Genomic DNA, 26,988 nt, shown 5'->3' on the forward strand with positions numbered 1-26,988 from the left:
CATTGTCGCGATGCCCTCACGGTTTTGTGAACAGAAATACCAGGAAACGGAATACTCAACAAATAAGTTTAAAATTAACAACATTTAATAAATCAACAAATAAAGTTTAAATATTTTCACAAGTACTGCCTTGGTGAACCGGGGAAAAAACCCAACCGTTATAACCGTTGTCAGGAGCGACAGGCCGCTGATGAATCAAAGAGGAAGCAACTTGAGATGGAGTTTCAAGAAAAGGCTCAAGCAAGAGAGCTAGAGTTGATAAATCCTCGTAAAATGGAGGCCAAGGAGACTCATGAGAGAGCATTGGAATTAGCGAGGCTTCAGCAGGAATCGGGTCATATGGGAACTCGTGAGGGACCTGCTGAAGGAGTATCCAGAATGGGACTTGGGAAATATAACCCCAAATTACCTCCCTTTGAAGAGGGAAAGGACGACCTGGATGCCTACCTCAGACGTTTTGAAACCTTTTCTAAGCTACAAGGCTGGACAGAAAACAGGTGGTCTGTAGCTCTTAGCACATTGATAAAAGGAAAAGCTTTGGAGGTGTTCTCCCGCCTCAAAGCCGACGACGTCTTGGACTATGGGAGGCTTAAGAAGGCATTACTCCACGATTTGACCATACAGAAGATGGTTTCCGGAACAGATTCCGAAATGGGAGAGTGGAAGGATAGGAGACATTATCACAGTATACGACGAGACTGGAGAACTATTTCCAACGCTGGACGGATATGGCTAAGTGTCCACATACCTTTCAGGGATTGAAAGACTTGGTGGTACGGGAGCAGGTGATGGCTCAGTGTAACCCAGAATTAGCCATATTTTTGAGGGAAAGAAAACCGATGACCATGATGGAAATGGCAAAGTATGGTGACCAGTTTGTTGAGGCTAGGGGACAAACGGCCAAGTCCTTTATGCAAAAATACACGGGGGCAGGGAAGCAGGGACAACCCGTAAGCAATAAATCTCGGGGTAGTGATAGGAATCGAGGTAATCCTACAGGCACTGAACGGAATTGGCAGTCTGAATCTCGCAAATGTTTTAACTGCAATGAGAGGGGACACCTAGCAGCTAAATGTCCAAAACCTAAGGAACAACCAAAGGTTCCCAGTGTGGATCACAGGAACTCGACGGATGTGACGGAAGTTGCAGTTACCATGCCAACCATTAAGGGTCACATAGGCGGTCAGGTGGTCACTATACTCAGGGACACTGGGTGCAGTGGAGTAGTGGTACGACAAAGTTTGTTGGATAAGGAAAAGCCATTGGAAAGCAAGCAGTGCTGTAGATTGGCAGATGGATCCAAGATCACAGTACCTCAGGCAGAGGTGTATATAGAATCACCGTATTTCACGGGAACTTGTATAGCATGGCTAATGGAGACTCCTATTTATGACATTATCATAGGCAACATACAGGGGGCCAGAGAACCTGGAAATCCATTGGTATCGGAGGGAATGGAGAGGGATGTTGTAATAACAGCAGTACAGACGCGAGCTCAGACGTTACGAGAGAAGGAGCACACACAGTCATTGAAGGTACCTAAACCCCTTAAGGATATCGCGGAGAAAACTAAGATGATAGAGGAGCAAAAACAGGATGAAACACTTGAGGCACTGTGGGACATGGTGAAGGAAGGAACCACTAAAGTGTCTAGAAATAGAGAGAAAACAAGTTTCCTAGTACGGAATGGAATGTTGTATCGGAAGTGTGTGGATAATGGAAATATACGTCATCAATTTGTGGTACCCAGAGCATATAGGGAGACAGTACTACGGATAGCGCATGCATCTATCATGGTTGGACACATGGGGATTACGCGGACTACAGAGAGAGTGTGGAGATAATTCTTCTGGCCTGGAGGAAAAGCAGACATAGCCAGATACTGCAAATCTTGTGACATTTGTCAGCGGACAGTGCACAAAGGTAGAATGGTCAAGGCGCCATTAGGGAACATGCCAATCATCAGACAACCATTTGAAAGAGTCGCTGTGGACCTGGTGGGACCTTTAATCCCAGCGTCAGAGAGAGGTCACCGTTTCATTCTAACATTGATTTCTCTACCAGATATCCTGAAGCTGTTGCACTGAAGAAAATTGACACACCGACAGTGTCGCAGGCACTGGTGGATATCTTCTGTCGTGTTGGGGTGCCCAAAGAAATATTGATTGACCGACGCATGTGGGTTAATGTTGCATTTATAATTAAAAAGAACAAAAAACGTCATGTTTTAATATAAATTCAATATTAATGATTTCCCGGTAAGTTCTGTTTGTATTTTTGTCCAACGTCTTTATCGGGATGTTTTCGACGTTCCTCGTGTTCTCGCGTGGTCACGTGACCGGCACGAAGGACTACATTAACACTTGGTCGGTAAATATGGCCAGAGCACCCGACCAACGTATTTTGTCGTACAAACAAATATGATACACTTATTCATCGTGCTAAGAAACCGAGAAAAAGTGCTGTACATTCTTCTATTTATTCAAGTATGGTTACATAACGGCGTTATAAACTGGTGTTAATTGAAGAAGTGCCAATTAATTGACTACTTTTTAAGTAATTTTGACGATGTTTGTCATTTTCGTAAGAATGTACAGCACTTTTCGTTGTTCTCATACAATTACCTTCACGCTCTTACCTGTTTCATAAGTATTGATTTAAGGTAGTCGGGTGCTCTAGGACGATTCATAGAGCAAGTGTTAATGTTCATTCTCCAATATTGGAACTCTTCAGTGTTTTAAATATCGAAATTGGCGTATAGAAACGAACAAACGTTAATAAACGAATGCAATGTATCGTAATTAATTCAATTAATTATTTACAGATGATTTCCAAAGACATCAAGTATAGTTAGAAGTTTTCGGCTGTACACATGCAAGTTTGTAAATTCGTCACTGTGATAAAACCACCGTCCTCGCCGTTGCCATGACAGCCGATCGAAGCTGCGATCACGAATGCACTAACAAAGTGAAAGTTGAAGTATTTTTCGCAACATGCCGTTTAAACTTAAAATTACATTCACACCTCATATTGATTGGGGTTCTTTAATCATACCTGATCAATTGAATTATCAGATAACTAACAAAAACACTAAAAAACACAGAATGAAGCCTTCGTGTCAAGCAGTGCAGACACAACGCGGGATCTGTAAACAATGTGACGTCATTGGAATGTACAAGTTGCAACAATGTACAACAATGTATATTTTACATGAATACACTAATGAGCAACTAAACGGGACGCAACATTAACCCACATGCGGAGGCTCTCAATTTACATCAGAGATGATGGCCGAAGTCAGTAGACTTTTGTCTCTCAAACAGCTGGTGACTACACCTTATCACCCTGTATGTAATGGTCTTGTAGAGCGTTATAATGGAATATTAAAGACTAAGTTGAGAAGGATGTGTACCGAACGACCTAAGGATTGGGATCGCTACATTATTAGCCCATTCCTTTTTGCTTACCAGGAAACACCACAAGAGAGTTTGGGCTTCGCTCCTTTTGAACTTTTGTTTGGACGCACTATCCGGGGACCTACACAAATTTTGAGGGAACTGTGGACCAAGGAGATCGAGGATGTGGACACCAAAACCACCTATCAGTACGTATTTGATCTTCGCGAACGGTTGGAGGACACATGCAAACTAGCACGGGAGAATCTTCGAAAAGCTAAAATAGCTCAGAGGGTTAATATGATAAGAAGGCTAACACAAAGGACTTGCAGGAAGGAGACCAAGTGCTTGTTCTGTTGCCCACAAAACACAACAAGTTGGAGCTACAGTGGAGGGGACCATATCCAGTTCTTAACGCTATGGAGTTGGATTACCATATCGATATGGCAGGGAAAGTAAAGACATTTATCGCGAACATGGTGAGGAAATACATGGAACGAGAAAAAAAGATGGAAGCTCAGAGTGTCGAAGAGAGTCAAAACCCACAAGGGGTATTGTCATGTGTGTCAATGTCCGTGATCGAGGAAACATATGAGGACAGTCAGGACGGTCTCATGGACATCGCTGACTCTAACCCATTGGTATTACCACACTTGGAGGTGACTGAGACTATCCGAGATTGTCAAGTGTCGGACACACAAGAACCAGGGCAAGGAGCCGATGTGAGACAACTACTTAATGATTTTCAGGACGTAATGACAGACTTGCCTGGATGCACACCGTTGATAGAACACGACATTAAAACTATTACAGAACAACCCATCAGAGTCAAACCATACCCTATTCCATATCATGTAGCGGAGAAGGTCAAAACGGAAGTGAAGAAAATGATTGACATTGACGTCATTGAGAAGTCCGACTCTGATTATAGCTCCACAGTAGTACAATGTACTTGTAAGAAAGAAAGACGGGACATGCAGATTCTGTATCGACTACCGTCAGCTGAACAAAGTGACAGTATTTGATGCCGAGCCTATGCCGACAGTAGATGATCTTTTTGTGAAGTTGGCAGGCTGTACATTTTTTCACCAAACTTGACTTAAGTAAGGGGTACTGACAGGTACCAATGACCGAGGAGGCAAAACGTAAAAGCGCATTCTCAACACCGATTGGACTATACAAGTTCAAGGTTATGAGTTTTGGTCTTGTGAATGCACCTATGACCTTCAGTCGTCTCATGCGCAAAGTCCTAGCGAAGCTGCAAAATCTGGACAATTTTTTGGACGACATCCTGGTGTTTAACGTCGCCTGGGAAGAACATTTAAACACACTTAGGAGTCTACTTCAACGGCTGCGAGACAGCAAACTTACCGCAAGACCATCCAAATGTTATTTTGGATTTGGGAAACTAGAATGTCTGGGACATATGGTGGGGCATGGAACACTGGAGCCAGTATCTGACAAATTAGAGGCAATCCGGAATGCAGTAACGCCAGTCACCAAACGCCAAGTTAGATCTTTTATGGGTTTGGCTGGATATTACTGCAAATTTATACCAGATTTCGCAACCATAGCAGTACTCCTCACAGATCTGACCAAAAAAAGAATGCCCAATCATGTCAACTGGGACACACCTCAGGAAAAGGCATTGACTACCTTAAAGCAGCTGTTGACGAAGGGTCCAATCCTACGGCTACCATACCTCTCCAAAGAATTCACGTTGAGGACGGACGCGTCTGATACAGGACTTTGGTCAGTACTGATGCAGGAATTTGAAGGAAAACTTCACCCAGTGGCATTTTCTAGCCGCAAGCTACTACCAAGGGAGCGAAGATATGCAGTGATGGAAAAAGAATGTTTGGCGCTGGTGTGGGGAGTTACAAAATTCACCCAATACCTCATGGGAAAAGATTTCTACGTGGAAACCGATCACCAGCCACTAACATGTCTCGGTAAGAGCAAGATCGCAAATGCCAGGATTATGCGATGGGCTCTCCTACTGCAACCATACAGGATGACCATCCGAGCTATTCCAGGACGGGACAATGTTGGCGCCGATTATTTGAGTCGGGCTGTTGATTGCTAGAATTAGCATTGAGTGAGTAGGAAACAACATGTTTTTTTTTTTTGGAAACATATTTTTGTATCCAAAAACTAATCCAGTATAGTAGTGATATCTACATATTTATAGGATAACAAACCCTTGTTTAAAATATTACGTATCAACATGAGAGGGGGGAAGTTGTCAAGGTATGACAGTATGGAGATATTGGGTTAGGATGATAAGATGTTCTGGTTTTATCAATTTTGATAAAAATATAGGTGTTCGAAATTACCGCGCTAGGATTTCCCATGGTTTCTTACACTACATACGGGTTCTCGTGTGACGTAACAGTCAGCTGCACAGAGAACAGTGAACCAGCCAGGCAGGTTGCGTGTCACAGGGGAGTTTTTATGGGAAAACTGGGAATAAAGTGCACCATAACGGCACTCTCGGTCATGGGCTAGGCCTCCGATGGGACGCCTGACCAGGATAAAGATGATGTACAGCTGAGCAAGGGACACTGGTAGGGATGGGGTGGATTTTTCAAGCATCGCATGAGGGACGACCTTGACCTTCGTCAGGCTTATCAGCAGTTCACCAGTACTTGTCGCAGTTAGACACACGGAACTTCACACCACCGCCCGTTTGCAGCATATGTTGTCGTCGTACATCCTGTGCAACACTATTTATGTCAGTGCTTTAAAGTGACTGTGTTAACCCAGTAAAGTCAGGGACTTGGAAATCTAGAGTGTGATATTTATCTACTATCTTGGAACTTGTGAGTTTTTAGTCATTTCAAGTGCTCGCTGTATTGTAAATGTAGCTGTGTGGACTAAGTTCTTCACTAGGACATATGTGTATGGCCTTCAACTTTACATGCTTACCTTATCATCTCGAGGAAGCTGAAGAGAGAACTTTATTCATATACAGTGGTTGTTAAATAGTTATTACAGTGAAGGCAATTTATTAATTAACCACAACTCTATTCTGGAGCTGGAACTTCAAATTATAATACTCTAGTCACAGTAATCTGTATGGTGGGAACCGAACCATTTATATTGTAGGAAATGTATTTTTCAAGACTGGTGAAATGGATACAGACCCTGTCTGCTGTAATCTACAGTATTTATGTAAACAGGCTGTATGATTTTTGGTTTATTGTCTTACTACGGGCCACCTATTGTTATAACGGTTGGATTTTTTCGCCGGTTCACCAAGGCAGTACTTGTGATTTATTAAATGTTGTTAATTTTAAACTTATTTGTTGAGTATTCTGTTTCCTGGTATTTCTGTACACAAGACCGTGAGGGCATAGCGACAATCATAGTGTTATAGTGTAACTAATTATTGCGTCAGCATAGTGTTAATGTGCAAACAATAATGGCGTCATCATAATGTTGTTGTGTAAACAATTATGGCGTCATCATGGCGTTATTTTGTAATCAATTATGGCCTCATCATAGTGTTATTGTGTAAATAATGGGGTCATCATAGTGTTATTGTGTAATTAATATGGCGTCATCATAGTGTTATTGTGTAAATAATGGGGTCATCATAGTGTTATTGTGTAAATAATGGGGTCATCATAGTGTTATTGTGTAAATAATGACGTCATCATAGTGTTATTTTGTAAATAATTGCGTCATCATAATGATATTGTGTAATTAATATGGCGTCATCATCGTGTTATTGTGTTACTTATTATGGTGTCATCATAATGTTATTGTGTAAACAATTATGGCGTTATCATAGTGTTATTGTGTAAAATTACAGCGTCATCATGGTGTTTTTGTGTAAATAATGGCGTCATCATAGTGTTATTGTGTAAATAATGGCGTCATCATAGTGTTATTGTGTAAATAATGACGTCATCATAGTGTTATTGTGTGAACAATTATGACGTCATCATGGCGTTATTTTGTAATCAATTATGGGGCATCATAATGTTATTATCTAAATAATGGCGTCATCATAGTGTTATTGTGTGAACAATCATGACGTCATCATAGTGTTAATTGCACATGTTTCCAATGCTATTGATGACATAACCATATGATATGGTAAAACAGGCCAGTAATGAGGTAATTTGTCTATCTTATTGAAAGAAATAGGCAAAGCAACTTTCAGTTAAACTATGTAACCAAAAGTAATGTAATCAACAAAAGAACACGTCAACAAAAATTGTAAACAATGTAATCAGCTGTCCAAACGACTAATATATGTTTGAATTTTATATGTTTTCATTGTTTTCCAAAAAGATTTCCCCGATCCCAGTCTCGTCAGATTTCCTTGTCCAACAATCTAACTCGGATTCGATTCTAAGTCCGGATTTTTCTCAAGCCATTGTGTATCAAAGCATTGTTTATTAGCATAATTGTATATCGATTTGTTTCTTCAACTTCCGTCTGTCATTTGTAAACTTCCGATAACTCCGGCCAGAGATAAAGTCACCATGTGTGAAATATCCTAGGAAGATTCGATGTTTAATCTCCCTGTCATGTGATGGGAAGTTGGTCTTTGTAGAACTGAGATAAAGTGTTGTCATTATGTCGCCATAAAGAAAAATTAAGCAAGAAAACTAAATATAACAATATTTCCAGAGATTTGTCTTTTGATGTTTCAGGTCTTGTTTAAATTTCATACATTAGCGATATGTCAAAATACAATATGTTCCTAATTAAACAGTATCAAGAAGGGTCTTGGTTTAACATTTGTCGGGCAGTATCATAAAGTGTATCATGAAGTATGAAGTGGGAGATATAGAGTGTCAAACATTGCGTTCAGATTTTATTTCAAATTTTATGCTAATTGACGGAATCGCCCTGAAAATGTTTCCAACCATTCCACTTTCGATTATAGAGTAGTACTTAGGAATATTTCTTTCTATGTGTTTTATTTTACTGTAAGGGGAAAGGTTACAATTCTCCCTGCTGTAAGTCTTTGTAGTTTGGTGACGGTTTAGGTCCCTAGACCTCTTGTTCATTTTGAATTGTATGTTTCTTCTTTTTCAGAATTAATTCACTAATAGGCAGAATCGCCCAGAAATGGTTAAAAGCAATTTATGCTTTCTAAGAATGAACTATTACTGTGGAATAAACGTTCAATGAATAGAATGATAGAAAATATACTATAGTTAATCAGAATAGTATCGCATTAGTATGAAAAAGCCTGTTTCAGATGGAAGCTACACTCCAATAACACCAATAGATATTGTGAGTTATTTTAAAAGTATGTTTGAGAATAGCGTTTTTGGGTTCTTCTCAAATCGTTAACAGCACTGTACTTATAAAAATTGTAATAGGATTATTGTCTTCAATCACACCTTAAGTAAAGATAAATCGATAAAGATAAAACAAATAATGTTTGCAGATTAAATGAAAACAGTTCAAATGACAATTACATCAACTTAATTCAGTATTCAGTAGGATAGGTTTTCTCTGGACTCAACACTGTGGAACTTCCGGTATTCTTGTTAATCAAACTGAATGAACAACACGAGTTCCATGAATCGAACGGGGAGGTTACTCACTCTCTCTTGACTTAGCACTGTGCTACTGTTGTTATTCCTGTTAAACAAACTGAAAATGAAACACATGTTTTCCAAGAAACGAACGGGAGGTTACTATTCGATAAAAATTCGGTGATTCCCGGCGTAAATTAAAAATATGAATGTGTACGTTTGTGACGATTATTGTATGCAAACTAAATATGCATAAGCGTACTTTAGTCTCGGTTTCTGATGTTGGCCTTCATATGTAGTTAGCTTCGATTAATGTGTTTTAAATAAGATATTTATATATATAAGACATACATAACGTTTTATTACACTCACCACTTTGAGATGCTTTTGCATCTTGCAACTTTAAAGTAAATCAATAATTAATTTCATCTCAAGTAAAAGTTCGATAACGTTCCCCGACTCTGATATGTATAAACATAACTTATATAATTGGTTGAAGAAAGGCAATTCGTGACAGCTGGAAAACCAGACGTTGATCTATTTTATGAACTTCTTTGTCATTCAGCATCTTAATTGTCTGTTTTCATTGTCTACTCTGTTAATAAACGCCTTCAATTTGTCTTAAACATTTTTGATGATGATATCAAAAGGTTTATGGCGTTACATGGATCATTGACGTGTGATATTTACCAAAAACATATTAAAACACTACGCAATTAACATGCAGCGAATTTATTGGTTAGGTGGATACCCAACAATTTGTCCAGCCTAGTATAGACACTTCATCACTTTGCAACAGTGTATGACATGAACGGGAACAATATAGGGAATGACGATGGAACCATTTAAGTGATCATAATATATACTTACTGAAGTACAGTTTCCCAATCAGTTTTTTCTGGATATTTTCTGTGTGTCTTGGTATTAAATCTGAATTCAAAAGAATTACCAGGTTGTAGGCAAGCATAACTGGAATGTTTTTCATCGCAAGCATATTTTGGAATCAATTGGATCATGCCTATATGTATGATTTTACGGAGCGATGTATAATGTTCTTTGAGCTATGTTTGATGAACTTTAAATCCCAAAGTTTTGTCTTTACCCTTTTTATCAAGTTTAATTTCTTTCTTTCAGATTACACACACTTTTGCATTTTGTTTTCAACTATTTAATATCCAAATATTGCAAAATATTAAAGATTAAAGATTGAAGCAAAAAGTGGTTTTACCTTTTTTTTGTATTGACCTTTACATTTTAGGCAATTGTTTGTTTTCTTGGTGTCCACACATAAACGTAATTGCCTAGTTTCTATCCCCCCCCTCTCTCTCTCTCTCTCTCTCTCTCTCTCTCTCTCTCTCTCTCTCTCTCTCTCTCTCTCTCATGTGCATTTATGTGTGAAGTATGCTTATCTTTATTGCTCTCGTCTATATAGTGAGCTTTGCATGATTTCTTCTGGCGTTAGTTATTGAGCTATCTATTGATTCAAAAGCGAACAATTATATTCATATTGTCGATTCCATAATGTTTGTCATATTAAAATGCATCAATAATTGTATATATCCCCCTAGATATTGTTTTATGTCGGTTGGTTTAACGGTCTGTCCGAAACAATATCAACCACGTTATATTTCTAAACGTTTCAAATTACAATGCAATTACCTTAAAACAAAAATAGCACAACATAAGCAGCATGAATGTAAGATTACCAGAAATAAATACAGTATTGATTTTGTTATTTATCTTTAATTCTTATTATGAAGTATTGAAATATAGCATAACTGAATCATCCGAGTACTCGGAAATGGAATAGAAAGAAAGTTAAAAAGCTTTTCTAAAGTTATGTTCAATGTTCGAGTAAGATCATCAGTTTCAGGTTTTGCCTAATCTATTTTTCATGCAGGTTACATAAAATATTAGTGTTTCACTACACAGACAAAACAATACAACTACAATAACACGATGATGGCGGAACTATTTACATGTCACTCGGTCTATATATAGTATCACTACTAAAGTTGTAAAGATTGGAGTGTTTGCAAGAGATGTGTACTATGGCCTGTGATATCCCAGTTATTCGCTGATATTGATGTTTTGCATTTGTGCAACCTCACGTTCGTCTAACTTATCATACAGGAAGTCATCAGCGAAATCAAGAATCCGTCTGAGGCTGACAAGTGACAGGATATTGATGTTCTGATCAAGCTCCACCTCACATTCATAATTCTTGACAGGTAATATGTGTGACCGTGGCAGACCCATCAACATGGCAACCTTGTCAACACACTCTTTCATCGCCCGACTAAAAAACACTTTGCTGACGTCATTTGAAATTCTTTCACAAATCCTGTCGATTTTAGTCAAGACGACGGCCTGTGGAATCCCTGTAGAAGGAAAACATAACTGTATAAAGATATAACCCCTGAAAATCGATATATATGCCTCACAAATCTAACCAACCAAGTCACCCACACATCAACCAAACAGTAAGGACGTGATAATTGTACTTGCAACGTCATTATGCAATGTATTAAGACGACTCAAGTTGAAATATAAATTAATCTTATCCTTTTCTATTTCCTAAATATGTTTCTACTTTCTGGCATTCTATGTCTCATATGACAGTGTCAAATTTTTCCTTTAATTGGACATCTGTTCCTATGAGGAAGGGTCCAGTACCGTAGCTGAAACATACTAATGGCTCTGAAATGCAAGCATCTGCCACTGCTTAACGTTTATCTTTTAGAGAATTGGTTCGCCCCTTGCCAATACAGTTTGGCCCGATGTGGGGAATCGCGTGCCACTTTCAAAAGTATACCTCAAAGAGGTAGTACTATAAGGACGGGATCAGTAGGCCAAGAGGGCAAATACCGCAGCCTACCAAACCGCACACGCACACACATATTCAGCTCGCTGTAGCTGTTTAAATGACCTACAGCAATATGTAGTCATGCCAAAATTTTACCAAACAACTAACTCTATTATAAGAGGTACATAACCTTATCAAGATGGCACATTTTCTTATTTGCGCAAAATTTGGTAAGTTCACATCTACTCTTAAAGGCAACAAAATGTAACAATGAAGTGCTGACGTTTTGTGACATATTGTTTGATGGGTTAAACGCTACCTTCTTGATTCATCCGGGCCTGCATGACCTTGATCCGCCTAAGCACTTTTTCAGACATGATGTCCACAGTACTAGCGTCCACAACAAAAGCCACACAGTGGATCCTATCTGACAGTGTCGGGTTCTTTACAAATCCTTTGGTGTCAGGAGATATGGGGACGGCAGGGTTAAACTGAAAGGAGTAAATAGATATCTTTGATGTCATTTCCATATTTAAAAAGGTTTTATAACATTTAAAGCAATCACATTTCTTGAAGAATAAAATATTACTTACAGATATGAAAGTTCCTAATGCAAATGATTGTAATTTAATCATGGCTTTTCTAATAAAATGGGACAGAGACGTATATCGTTGTATATAAACAGTTTGAATCATAGCATAATGATTTTTCTTCTAAGTTATTTATTGAAGCCACACTAGCAGATCGAAATCGTGCAATCCGGTATGTATTCGGATGTTGGTAGATTTACACATAATCGCAATTCCAAACGGGGTACATATATGAAGGAAAACAGAGACTTAAAAACACAACAAATATAAATAGAAATGTTAATCTCTCAACTCTTTGTCTACTTATCAACACCTACATACATTGTAAATGTAACAGGAAACAACAAACTCTTTATATCTATAAACATATTTGTATGCCGTCCGTACGTCTGTACGTCCTTAATTGTCTGAGGAAGTTTTCCAGAATTCAGCATTAACGAATAAACAGTGGTATACTCTGAATCGTTTGTTTATTAGTTATTGTTTAGGTCAAACATGAATTATTTGCAGTCAAAACAGTAAAAAATAATTTTATTGGACTTTACGTTTTTCACAATTGAAGTGTTGGAAAAGGTGTTTATACCAATATTTTGAGCTAAAAGAGGAGACAATATTCTACAAATTGCAGAATATAGCACAAACCGGTTGAAATATCAAACGAAAAGTTTAGAAAAGATGAAAATGCAAGAAATGAAGAGGAAAAATGACCAAAAATTGACAAATGTTTGGCAAGTGAGTGTATGCATGCAAATCGTAGGTGTTGATCCTGTAGTGAAAAAAAAGTTCTTTTGCCAAGAGAGCTGATACCGTACATTACGCATTTTTCATAACTCATCCATTAGAGGAAGAGGGGCACACACGGATGAAATGGAAAGTGAATCCCGCAATGTTTCAATGAAACCCATTTCGAGTAATTTTATATCAAAATTCAAACTCGGGCCTCTGAATCACGAATAAGCTTGGTTCTTTCAAAAAAGCTTTAACCCTTTAAAGTATTTACCAAATAATAAAACCATTGACTTCCGCAATGTGCGCAAACGATACATCCTGTAATTTTGAAAGAGTCCAAGACAAAAACACAATGCATGTATACTGTAGATGGTATGCTATGACACCATTATTGCGTTTAAAACACACGTACCTTGTACCTGTTTGGTACGTGGCCATCAAGTAGATAATCAACATCGTGATCATCTAGACCTTGGTCCTCTTCAAGACCACGTGTGTCGCATAACCGGAAGTTAAGGAATGTGCCAGCATATCCATCTCTTACTTGATACATCCGGTACTAAATGGGATACAAAATAGATGGCGAGATTAAAAATTTTAATAAATCTAAAAACGACACCTTGGAAGTATTTTCCTAGTCAAGGTTAAAACCAGGCTGTCCAATAAGTCAATGAAAGTAGAAATGGACATTTGAACGCAACAGGTATTTGGTAGTACGTATAATTCAGTGCTATATTATTAAATAAGACGAGCGTTTGTATGTCAACGAAATAAGGTTTGCACTTGTGCGAAATTGTTCCGTCCAAAAAGGTTCAAGATATAAAGTAAAACAGCATGGCCGCCCGGTCGGAAATCTGCCTTTCAGATTGGCCGTTAGAACTGTACCTACTGCCCCCCAATTGCATGATTGTAAGAGGCGTGAATGTTGGAGTTAATAATCTTTTCTCGTCTTTCTAAACAACTGCCTTCCTAGTGTCTTCCTTGACACTGCCTAAATTTTGGCCTTAAGTTCAGCGTTCGCCACTGCGAGGAAAACTTTGGGTTTTGTCCTCTGGCCAAAACATACCAGAGTCTCTACAATGGAGATATTTACTAATACTTAGTGCTTAGCTTTTCTTTTGGCAGTGGGACGACAGGTCAAATCTGTCAAATCTTTTCAGGGAGCAACTACACTCGCCCTTTTAATAGAAGCATTGCAAGCACTTACATGTCTTTCGTCCCTATACATTATATTTCGTTTTTGCTGTTATGATAATATATTCTCACAGATGTTGTTAGACTCTGCTCAGCACTTCCTGCATTTGCCTGGCCGGTGATATGTCCCCTGAAGATAGAGTTGATAGTATTGAAGTAGCTAGATTTCCCAGCCCCAACCTGTCCGACCAACAGGATCCTCGCCTGCTGCAGGTCAAGTCCAGGTAAGGGTTTGTAGGTGGTAACTTTGTTCTTCATCTCCTCCTCAAACTGAAAATAAAATGAAAAGACAATTTTAGACATTTTCAAATACTTTGCATGTAACTAAAAAAAATTTAAAGGAGAGAAAAAAAAATCATAAAGCGATGGCCATTCTGTCAACACAGTGGTGATCACGCAATTCTTACTAAATTAAAAATTGTGAATTTGAAAATAAGACATGATCATCTCCTTTCTTTGAGATCGTCTTATGTTTTTTAGGATTATTTATGGCCCGATTCATTTCATATAAGCAAGGAAATCGAAATGCGAGTTATTTTGTTGTACATAAATCACTGACTGTTTTCAGATAAAGTTTACTAAAATCAAATAAATGATTAAGATGTTCTTTCGTCCTTAAGTGTTTTGTTAGAATAATGAAATAATAGTGAATATTAATGAGGAATTTCAAAAATGATCCTTTCAAAGATTCTGGCATAGCCTGTATCCATTACAGTATATATATTTTAATATGAAAATGGCATTTAAATAAATCAGCAAATTTCCTCTGTTGTGAATCCTCATACATACTGTTGTGCTCCAGTCGATATTATGAATCCAAGGCTTCTCCAGTAACTGTTTTGCTTTCTTCTGCTTTTCCAATAGTGCTTCCTCCTCTCTCTGTTCTGCCAATGTTAGCTCTAAAATACATTTAGATTGAAACAATGTGTGTCTTACACGTGTATTAATATTAAGGGGATACAGTCAGTTAATTTCCATAAACACAATATTATCGTACCCAAAATAATCATGTATATATATTCAGCATAGAGAAAAACAGTTTGTCGTATATCATTATCCAAGGTAAAAGAAAATTTCATATGTTTTTTTCTTCTTTACACACTATACATGAAAATTTATATAAATACAAAAAGATTATGCGTTTGTATGGAAATATCATTGATCATATAAATTCAATATTTTGACACATGACCATTTTACTGTGGTGAGCGAATATTTAGAAAAAAAGACTTAGTCGACGGAATTGACTTATTTATCAAGAGATCTGCCAGTATTTCTCCCCGCTGAGCTCGAAACGATTTTAGTGACGATGTGTACCTTATCACTACCCCGGATGGATAATATTTCATGTTTCTATACATTCCTCCTGAAAAGATAGATTTCTACAAAAAGAGGCATGAACAAAACGGTGTAGGTTTTTTTTTATTCAACCATGTCACACAATTAGACACTCTTAGTTATGATGCTTGTGTGTTTGTCGCCGGTAATTTTGATGATCGTGTTGGATCAGAATAGAATATCTTTATGATAGTTTCAACGTGAGATGATCTCGTGATAACATGCATTTGGTAAGGAGATGTTACTGTTTGTCAACGTTTGGAGTTCATATGCTTACTGGCAGTCATTATGAAACTTTGTTTTTACATCTCACAAAGGCAGCAGTGTCATTGATAACATGTTTGGGTCTACAAATTTATATACAGATATGTCATATTTTGGAATTAATTAAGAAAGGACTGCTATGATCACTTTCGTTTAGAAAATTCCATAAAACTACCATGTGAAGATCCAGCACCTGAAAAGATTATATCTACCATCAGGAAGTGGTGCCGCCTTAAGCGGAACCCGATAGTGGTGGACGCTATTGAAAAGTATCTTACAAGGTCACAGAATAGGTTATACTGTATGTTTGCATATTTCACCATAGCGTTCGACATTGTTCAACATACGCTTTTCAATTATGTGTTGTTAACCAAATTAAACTCCCGAGTAGAGGTTGGCACGTTGACTTTAGATGATTTCCAATGTAGTGTTTGTAAAGGCAGGGCTGTATGGTAAGTCCTCTGCTTTCCGTGTTGGTTTTGAAATAACTACTCGAGATGTTGCGAGACAAATAATATTGACAATATTACATCACTGCTCAATGCTGATGTCATTGCTTTCCTATCCGATTCCGCAGCGGGTTTACAAAAGCAAAGCCAGTGTTTAAACAATTATTGTTTGTAAAAGAGGAGGTATTGTTCAGAAAAATGAAAGATTGTTTACAAATAAGAACATATTGAAATTGTGAGTTTTTATAAATTTCTGGGCGCAGTTTTGTAACCCCTTTGTCATAGCACTCTTTCACAACAAGCCGGTAAGGCTTTATTTATGCTCCAAATCTTATTGAAGCGAGTAAGTTTGATATCTGGAGGGCTTTTCCCCACATGATAACTCGATCTTGTTTTATGGACCGAATGTTTGAGGCTTTGAAACAGTGGATATTATAGAATCTGTACACTTGAGGATTTGTAGGTTGATCTTGGGAGTAAATCTCAGTACAAACACACCTGTAATATAATGTGAATTTGGAAAAAAAAAACCTTAACATGTGGTTGTTTTGCTTTGGTGTGTAAAGTATTGGTTGGAAATATTATGTATGTGATCTGGGAGATACCACACAGCCTGGTGCGAGACATGTTTTTTTTTATTATTTCAGGCTCTGCATGTAGAATCACATCGGCAACAATGATTAAGCTTTTACTCAGTAATGTAGGTTTTTCTTGAATCTTGGTTAAACTGGGTTGATTGAAGTACGCTAAGCTACACTTATCACCAAGTAGTATCAGATGTTGATATTTTTTCTTTCACATGTGAAGAGTAGACGCATAGATGTATTTTTAAAATTCCTAGTACTCTGATGCGTTTCAGAAAGATAGGTCACGCTCATATCGTAGATTTAAGTCTTTTTTCTGCACGAACGAATACATGTACCAGATTGTTAATAAAAAATGTAAGAAATGCTGTAACGCGTTTAAGGTACAACAATCATCATCTTGCTATGGGAAAGAAACTGGTTGATCGGAAGGTGTAGATAGGTCCTACAGAAACTGTGTCTACTGTCTCACTGAGGATGGTAGATATGTAACTCAAGACGAACTTTCACTATAGGTCGATCTGAGGGCTGATCGGTATAGCTCTATACAGGTGTCACAAAAGAAAAGACTATTGAAAAATTTTGTACATTATTGATTGATGTGATGCACTGTGATATTTTGGAATCTTCTTTAGAAATGCCTTTAGAATCAGGGAACATTACATAGAAATAATAAAAGAGAATATGTATACAAATATCTTAAATGCATGATCTCTTTGACGTTTCAGTATACTTTTTGTGCCTTCGCTTTTCAACCAACTAAAAGGTCATGAATCCCGCGATAAAAAAAAACATAATGATGATCAAACTTCAACAGTCCTGCCAATAAAAAACGTATTTGCAACTTATTCCACGTGTGGTATATACTGACTGTTATTCAACAGTTACAATGCTTAAATGATGTATTTGGAGTTTAATAATACCCACTAATTGTGGTAGAAAAAGATAAGTCGATAACGGGCAAGCGTATCTGTCATAGCCAGGACGTGTCAGCAAATAACAATTTCAGACTCTAGATTTATATATCACACCTACCTTGAACACTGTATACCTTCAGGTCTAGGACATTCAGATGACCGTTCATCACACTGTTAAAATCTTGTCCCTGCATATTGTACACTTGTCCTAAGTTGACTCTACCATTTAACGGATAATGATTCCCGGATTTATTTACAGTTCCAGAGAAGCAATGCAAGTCATGACCACTTCCAAATGTTGGACCATAATTTTCGCTTCCAAAAATTGCATTATATCCATTTGAAGCGTTAGGGAACTTCATTGGCTGAGCAGTACCTTTGTACTCCAGTTTAAACAGAAAGGCGTTATAATCAGTGATCCAAACACCGGTCGGAATATCATCGAAGAATGACCTCGGGACTAGAGGTTTGATTAGAGTCCCAGTTGACGGCGGTGTATCCCCCATAAACAGAGTTATCAGTGTTGTACAGGACAGTAACAGTTGGTCCCTTGTAGTCACAGAATCTATGGAAGGTCTGGGCATTACATCCGTCACGGCTGATCTTGTACAGTAAAGTAAACTTGTGTCTTTTCGATGGAGTTATCCATTCAGAGAGCTGGTCCTTGTGAGCCTGAGTCAGCTTCGTCGACATGCTCTGTTAGATACATGTAAACAAGGTATAAATATAAATAAAAGTCTAAGCCAATGCTTATTCAAGTATCAAATAGCTGACCTTTACTAGTATTTTAATATAACCATATATCCCTATACATATTGTTTAAAGACTCTACAATTATTAAAATAGTTCTAATTAATCGACCTTAAACTTACATCCTTTGATTTCTAAAACGGTTTATAGTCGTTGTTAAATGAAGCAAATTTGTTAACGCCAGCTAAAAAAAAATCAGATAGCATTATATTCCAGAGATATTGTATTGTAGATCTAGTTAGTTACTACGAATGTAAGCCGAATTCTGCCTCCTGCAAAAGGCCAACGACTAACTACCAACTACTTGTAACCTCATGCTTGCTATCCCCAGTCCATTTCTTTTTTTCTCGTCAAAATACTCAAAATATCCATGACAACAAATACATCTCTAGGATGACCGACTAAAACATCCCGTAACACAATCCACCATGAACCCCACTCTGACCGAAAGAGTAATTGATTAAGATCAGAAAAGACAAAATAGAAGATCACAACAGTACATAACTTTCTACACGTTTTACAAGCATGTATGAGAGTGAAAAAGCAGTAAAGTTTTGGAACGTTTATAGCAGGAAGATGTATGCACAATAATCTCCGAGCAGGCAGTAGATTATGTAACCATCGGTTCACACGAAGTGGGCTAAGTTTAATTTTGCGTATGAAACAATATTGAAATAAAGTCTTTCTTTTGTTTGTTTCGTCTTATATTATTGCCTCCTTATACACGTATAGTTATTTATGTTTTGGTATGTATATTGTATGTTAGTCAACAATCCCGACTTTATGTGCCAAAATCACTCCGCCCACAGATTAAAACATTCTGCAGTAGTGCAATAAGAAATTGAAATAGCGGGCGAGATTATTCCTCCGTAAAAACCTCTTATCGAACTATTAATGTGTCTTTATCAAACTTGACATGTATCTATTGTGAGTAAGTTAAAAACAAATCGCGTCACAAAATGGTCGTTCAACGTGATTTATAAACAACTAAAACAATGTATTTTAATACAGGACAGATAGGGGAACCCCCGGAAGTTTCTCCCTCCCGTGCGTACACATTAAATCTAGTCTAGCTACGCCATTGGAAGATTTGTTTTATTGATCATTCATTGACTGGTGTACGTCAAGATCAATCCGATTTCTCTTCTTGGTGCACGTTTCAATTAGAAATGCTGCGTGCGTGTCATATTATTTTCAGTATATTTTCTTATAATCCCAAATACTTGTAGAGAATTGTAAGGTCAAACCTGTTGAAAAGGCCGCAAAGAAATACATTTTTGAAGGAAATTGTCAAATAATGATTGATTTTGCATAAGATATTTTCTATATAGGCCCTATAGTTATTTTAATAATACAACATGCTTTATCTATTATTATTGAATCAATTAATTAAAAATCTAAAGGACCTTTGCTTAGACTTCATAGATAATTCATATGCAATTTATCTTAAAATATTTAAGAGTCATCTTTTCTACATTTATGCATTTAATGTTTTTTTTTTTTTTTTTTTTGCACACGTCGATACGGACTAACATTCTATCAACTGAAAGCTTATTGTAACAATATCCCTATCGTAGCAATATTCGTCACATTTGTTATATTACGGGATTGATCTCCGATTATGTTTGCGCAATCCGGATTAATGACCCGATATGTGTTTTTTCGTTAGTGTGAGGCTGTTGCATCCGTAAACTAAAAATTCGTCTGATTTTGAATAACTTACTTGGAGTTGAGTTGGAATTGCATGACTTCTTGCAGACCTCTTATATCTGTTATACATTTTGTTCAAAGACATAACAATTATTGCATATATACAAATATTAATCTGCATCTATAAACATAGAATTAGTCCGCATCTAAAATCATAGTATTATCCGGAATCGATCAATATAATATCAATATCTTGACCTTTTATCATCATTATTGTTCTCTGTTCTGTACTTTTAAATGTAAATTACATTTATTCTAAACACCGAAGTAATACAATCCATATTCTAGAATGTATTTAGATTTGTTTACGTCAACTATAAAAACATCCACAAGTTCTTATCTAGTTTTAACTTATTAAGGGAGGGGATGTATTAATAAAAGAAAGTTCATTTGTTTACATCAAGGTTTGATACAATCAAATATCATAAGTAAGATTACACTTTTAATACATTCTTTTATTTTAAGAAAACTAAAACATCTACACGCTTACAATCAAGCCATAAGGAACATGAAGTTTGCACTGTAAAACTTTTTTTTTTTAAACAATATTTCGACATATCTTTAAAAAGGAACTAATTAATAATATCCTAAGGCAACTGACATGATCGGACGAAGCTAGAATATATATATGATGTTTGTTTGATTGTTTGTTCTATTTTTGTTATTCAGGATTATCTCGAAATATTTGACTAAAAATGATTTGTTATGCTTCACTTAAAGTTACGAAATGAAGCAAAGCATGAAATTTATCTGATTTACTGTGATAGAGATTTCTTATGTATGTATGAAGTCAAGTTATATCTAATTTGGAAAAGAAATGACAAATCATAATGTATAATACTTTAGTTTTCCAGTACAATATTTTTATTATTCCTAAACAGAGTCAACACATACATTGACATTGCGCATCTGCGTTCACTATCTATATTTTGTATTTATGCCTTTAACGTTTTTCATAGGCAGAATCTTGTCTAGAAAACTCCTTCAGTTTCCATCCAAAATTTCCGAAACGTTACCGATTTAATCAGCATACATCGCTAATTCAACTGTTTTAGGGCAGTTATCCCGCTTTGTCCATGTAAGTCTCCAATAGTTTTCATTCAAATTGGGTCACCTGTCCGATCGCATGCATTTTTCTCGGGTACTCCTTTTGAAGCTTCTAGCGGAGGCGTTAGTTCGACCGCACGACACACATACAGGTACTTCACATGAACTTGTCCACGAACGAAGTCCACGGTACCGGTCCACTCGGACGATTTACAGGATTGGGAATAGCCAGGATAGGTTCGGACCGTTTAAACCATGATTATTATGTGTTTTTATTGTAAATTAACATATTCATAACAGTATGGGCTAGCTGTGATACTATAAAAAATCAGGGATTACTCTGTGGCGAGATTTAAGGCTTAAAACCGTGTTCTTACTGTAAATCTGATTAACACTCTCAGAATATGAATTGCCACGTTTGTTGGAACTAGGGAAGCCCAATTCACTTTCTGTTTTACAAATGTACTTACCAAGAATTATCCTTGTAGAATATTAAGACCTTTTCACAAAACCTACGGGGTCATTTCAGGACCAAATAACACTATTTATTACATTTTTACCAGTGAAATATCAAAAATTATTCATTCTATAAAAGTCATTCATATTTTCCAGTGAAAAATATCACTTTTGCTGATTTGACCAATCAAATTAATGATTAGAAAATACCAAAATAATTGACCAATCAGAAAGCCCGCCATATATGTCTAGACATGTAAGCGGTAAACGTATGCAAACTTTCGCTGTAGACCTAGTTAGCATACGGGGTAGGTTTTTCGTTGATAAAAAAATGTAATAAACAGAATATCTAACAGTCTCTTCAGTAATACGAAATATATTTCACTCGTGCGGCTAAGATTTTGATATTTTTCACGAGTGCGCAAAATATTAGCTCCACTCGTGAAATATATTTCGTATTACTGAAGACAATGTAAGATATCCTCTATATATTTAAATGATATGACTGAAGCGTACTACATGATACTTTCGATATTCTTGTAAATCAAACTGAAAGTAAAATACACAAATTCCGGGTACCGAAAAAGGGAAATAAACCTTGTTCGATCCGATGAATTAATGTGAATATGTTCAAAATTTTAATTTGAAAGTGAATAAATAACTGTTTTCTTCCTAAAGAAATCCCATATTCTTGGTAATCAAACTAAAGGTACGGTTCCAAGATTGTAAGTTTTTTTCAGGATACGCTGGTCGTCCAAATTAAGTGAAAAATTATTATTTTGGCAGAGGGTGGGGTAGGGGCTGGCGTAAGCTGTTAACTGCGGTTAAAGATGTCGTTCTGTTCACAGCAGTTAAGTTGAAATATATGTTTTATTTTATTTGTGTATATCTTATTTTTTTTGGTATTGATATTACTTTATACGGGTACCTGTCGTCCATTACGTAACTTGGTGGTAATGTATATAACTTTTAAACCCTATTTACAAACATGACTGCGTTGTCTCTGTCTCTACTTCTCATTTTGCTAAATGTTTAGTGAGTTTTGTTTGTATAACAATGTATATCTTCGTTGGGTGGTGATTTCATTGTATATGGGTACTGGTCGTTCATTGCATAATATATAATTAATATGTATAAATGTGTGTTTTTAAAGCATGTGTATACATGTGTGAATTATGTTTATCTCTATTTTTTCTCGTATGTGTTGTTAACTTTGTATGATTTATATGATATAACATACTGTTTCCTTTGCTTGTGGTCTGACATCCTGCAATCAATAACTTACGTAGTATCAGGTAACTAGTTATGTATGATACAAACATATATAGTTGTAAAACCGAATGATAACTATGATCACATAACATACGCATACCTCAGTATGCTGTCCGTCTCAATTTGCTGAAATTTGTATTTTCATTTCTCGTTTTCTTCGTTATGTAAATGAAAGTAAAACATACGCGTTTTCAGAAATATACCTGTAATGCGACGCGTACGAACAGATCCTGCTCACTGAAGCAATCATATTACTCATACATGCCTAATCGTGTAATATTTTATAAGCCGATATCTTGTATGCATCTCTGAATATGGGTAAATGCATGCTTACAACAGTCCTATGAGTTGTTTGTTATATGGATTTGTCAACGAAATAGAGTTTTTGCAAAATTGAACCATATTTTGTTAAAAGTTAACGTATATTAAACGGGTTAAGAACGGTACAATAACGGTATCATAATGATTTCTGAAATACGTTCAATTATAGATATACATACCACCTACTACCTATCTGGTCTGTCTACAGAGTAATTGAAACATGGTATATATAGTCCTGTGATTCATATTGAACAAACAGATTTTCGATATATATTGTGTTTGATTTTAAAAGCTTTTTCATCCTAAAAATAGTTCGGGCTCCATTCTCCCAGCTCATAGATCGGGTGATACAAATAATGGTTACACAACAAGTGGCTGTTAGATATGGAATTCATTTTACTCGAGTAATTTTTTTATTTTTTATATTTTTAAATTACAAAAGACACGAGCTTTATCGACTTACAAGTGTGAAATAAATTCCATATCGAAAAAAGTCCTGTGACCTGTTTCGTCCAAATTGATACTGGCTTTAATCAAAGGGGAACGTGATCAAGTCTTATTTCGCGTATTGAAATAAGATGCTCAAGTGACGGCCGCGACCCGGTGATGTGAGGTCATTCGTTTATTGATGACGTTAATAACAATTGCACTTCAGGTCAAAGTTCGAATTCTTGACCAATCAAAAGACTGGTAAGTTAAATTTCACTGATGGAATAAAATATATTTATGTTCCTCAAACTTAAAAATAACTAAATACATATAGACATTGAAATGGCTACTTTAATAATAATTCTAGAACAGTTACATAACAAAGCTTAAATTCAAAGTAAAGTTTTTTTCCCCACGAGTAAGTTGCATTGCATTTCGCCTTAGTGGGGATGTAAAAATCCGCCACAAAAGTGTGTATATCTGTATAACAGATGTCAGCACATCTATAAAATGGCCAAAGTTCGAATTCTTGACCGATCAAAAGACTGCTAAGTTAAATTTCTCTGGTGGAATAAAATACAGGTATATATATCTAAGAGTGAGCACATCTATAAAATGGCCTGAGAGTGGAATGACACAGCTCATTGTGGAAGACATATGCAGTGTACCGTTGATACAATGTTTGGGATTTGAATATAACTGGAAGATTAAAAAAAATGTTATTGAAATTCTAAAAACAGATTTTGTGTAGCAGTTGACATGGATCTTTTCATTTAAGTTGCAATTTCTTCTTTAACTTAAAGCAGTGAGGAAATGTAGCATGGGTTAAATTGATATTTTCCGCTTGACATTTTCGCAGATAATCGATAGCAATCCGGATAAGTAATAAATTGATGCAATATACATCGACAAGTCTTATTTTCAATGCTGATTATTGATGGCGCCATCCAAATTTCTTGTTCTCATATACTCTGTATTACGTGATCTACAACGCAACAGAAATCCGGTAGAGTGGCCAAAGTGGTCTGTAACTCAAGAGCAGTTCCATCACACTATTTGGCCACATCAAATGGGCAAGTAATAGAATGAAAGATTATCTTTATTGGTGGTAGAATCAATGCATTGCTTTGAACTTTTGCTCACAACACATCGATTATATACCTAAATATTACGATCACTACTGTATTCTTCCTCAATATGACTAATCTACATGTGGTCCCTTGACTTTTTGGACACGTGACCTCAGGAGCGAGTCATAGACCCATGGAAGTCGGTACCTCCTCCATCCTGGTCGAGGTTCGACTGGTACATGCAGCTTTTAAAGGCCTCCCGAATCACACGATATAGCCTTCTTTAACGATTCAAGATTCCATTCGGGATTAATCCAGATAATACAGTATCTTTACTGATGTATTCAGGCAATTAAGAAATTATAATACTATTGTAACAACAACTATCAATTTAGGTATCTCATTTATTGATATTAAAAGCAGACTGACTTAATCAATGAAATGCCAGTTCAATCAATACCGTTTGTAATCAGGTTAAAGATGCCGTGCATCTTACCAAGTATAAGCCTCGCCACCTATTTTTCCACCTGTCTTCGAGCAGTTTTATCTGCAGCATGATTACTGTAGCTCTAACGTTTTATCATAAACATTATCAGTTGACAGTGATCAACCTGTCTATATGCCCGTTTGCCTTTATGCAGCCTCGTCTTTCGATTGAACCAGTATAGAAATAAAGTCTTTCTTTTGTTTGTTTCGTCTTATATAGTTGCCTCTTTATATACGTATGGTTGTTTATGTTTTGGTATGTATATTATTTGTTAGTCAACAATCCTTACTTTAACTGCCAAACTCACTCCGCCCACAGATTAAAACAACCTGCAGTTGTGTAATAAGAAATTAAAATAGCGGGCGAGATTATTCCTCCATAAAAACTTCTTATCGAACTATTAAGGTGTCTTTATCAACTTGACATGTATATATTGTGAGTAAGTTAAAAACGAATCGCGTCACAAAGTGCTCGTTCAACGTGATTTATAAACAACTATTGTATTTTGATAAAGGACATATCTGAACAATACCGATGCAATTGTATAAACGTCAGACGTCTCAACGAACCAGGGATTACGTTACAGTTCAGTGTTTTCTTATTCATTTAAAGATATGATGCATGTGTAATCGTTTGGTTATCTTAACACGTATGTTGTACTGTGTATCAGCCGAGACAAGCATGAGCTAATGTTTACATGGCCAACTCAGGTGTAGATGCATATGTTGTTCCATTCATGTCCAGATATATGACATAACTTATAGATAATGAAGTCTTTGGCATTTTGAACTCTTCATAATGAATATTTTTTATTATTTATGATATTATGGGAGACGAAAACAAGAAGCGACGTCCAATAACCTTTATATTAGCTATATACCGTATGTATATTTTAAACAAACAAGGCGTTTATCCCTTATCTAAGTAAGGGGTGAGTGTTTACTTTAATATTTTATCATGTTACTATAGAAAACTTTTTGAAAGGTCTTCCCAATAATGTTGTTCATTACATAATCCAAAATTATGTGACTACGTGTATTTAAACCACATGTGCATGCATGTCTGAATTCTGCCCGTCTCCACTTCTCTCGTTTGTGTAATGACCTTCGTATAAAGTTTTAAATGATTACATACTTCATCAATACTTCGTATTAATGCAGGAAGGTTTTGGTTTACAGATAACAGCATAAGAAACCAGACTGTTTAAATTGTTTGTTTGTTTGTTTGTTTGAGGGATAACATCATACAATCAAGAAGTTACGTCGTATGAGAAATATGGCTCTGTATAATATAAGAATGTTCAGTTGTAGACCTGATTGATCACTATTATCATAAACATATACTTACCTCAGTATATTTGTCTTCTCAATCTGTCGAGATTTTCGTTTTTACTTCCAGTTTACAATAATCTTACTAAATGGACAACACAGGCCGCTTGCATAAATGTTCTAACAATTAGTTTATTCATGCATGTCGATATGAAAAGAAGCAAAACAGACTGTGCGCGAATACACACAATGACTCGTGATAATGCTCTCATCAATATTACTTCCGCTTTCAAATCTTCGTCATTAATACAATGTCTGTTATTCAATACACCCTGTCGTACTCCGAAATCTGATGCTTTTCATCCAGCTGCAAATACCCGATATGGTTTTAAAGTACTGAATTAAACA

The 26,988-nt window shown here is 36.4% G+C and overlaps 1 protein-coding gene across 1 annotated transcript; it reads right to left on the bottom strand.

Moving 5' to 3' along the window:
* Nucleotides 1-10,622: 10,622 nt before the first annotated feature.
* LOC117337664 (interferon-induced protein 44-like) lies at nucleotides 10,623-26,773 on the bottom strand. The gene is made up of 7 exons (XM_033898763.1): nucleotides 26,660-26,773; nucleotides 17,889-18,466; nucleotides 15,008-15,117; nucleotides 14,291-14,488; nucleotides 13,437-13,583; nucleotides 12,025-12,196; nucleotides 10,623-11,280 (listed from the first exon to the last, which is right to left on the bottom strand). Exons 2-7 carry the CDS (start codon nucleotides 18,352-18,354, stop codon nucleotides 10,970-10,972), a joined length of 1,404 nt encoding a protein of 467 aa, XP_033754654.1. The 5' UTR covers nucleotides 18,355-18,466; nucleotides 26,660-26,773; the 3' UTR covers nucleotides 10,623-10,969.
* Between the last annotated feature and the right edge of the window lie 215 nt (nucleotides 26,774-26,988).

Source organism: Pecten maximus, chromosome 1 (assembly GCF_902652985.1).
Source record: "Pecten maximus chromosome 1, xPecMax1.1, whole genome shotgun sequence".
Classification (NCBI taxonomy): Eukaryota; Metazoa; Mollusca; class Bivalvia; order Pectinida; family Pectinidae; genus Pecten; species Pecten maximus.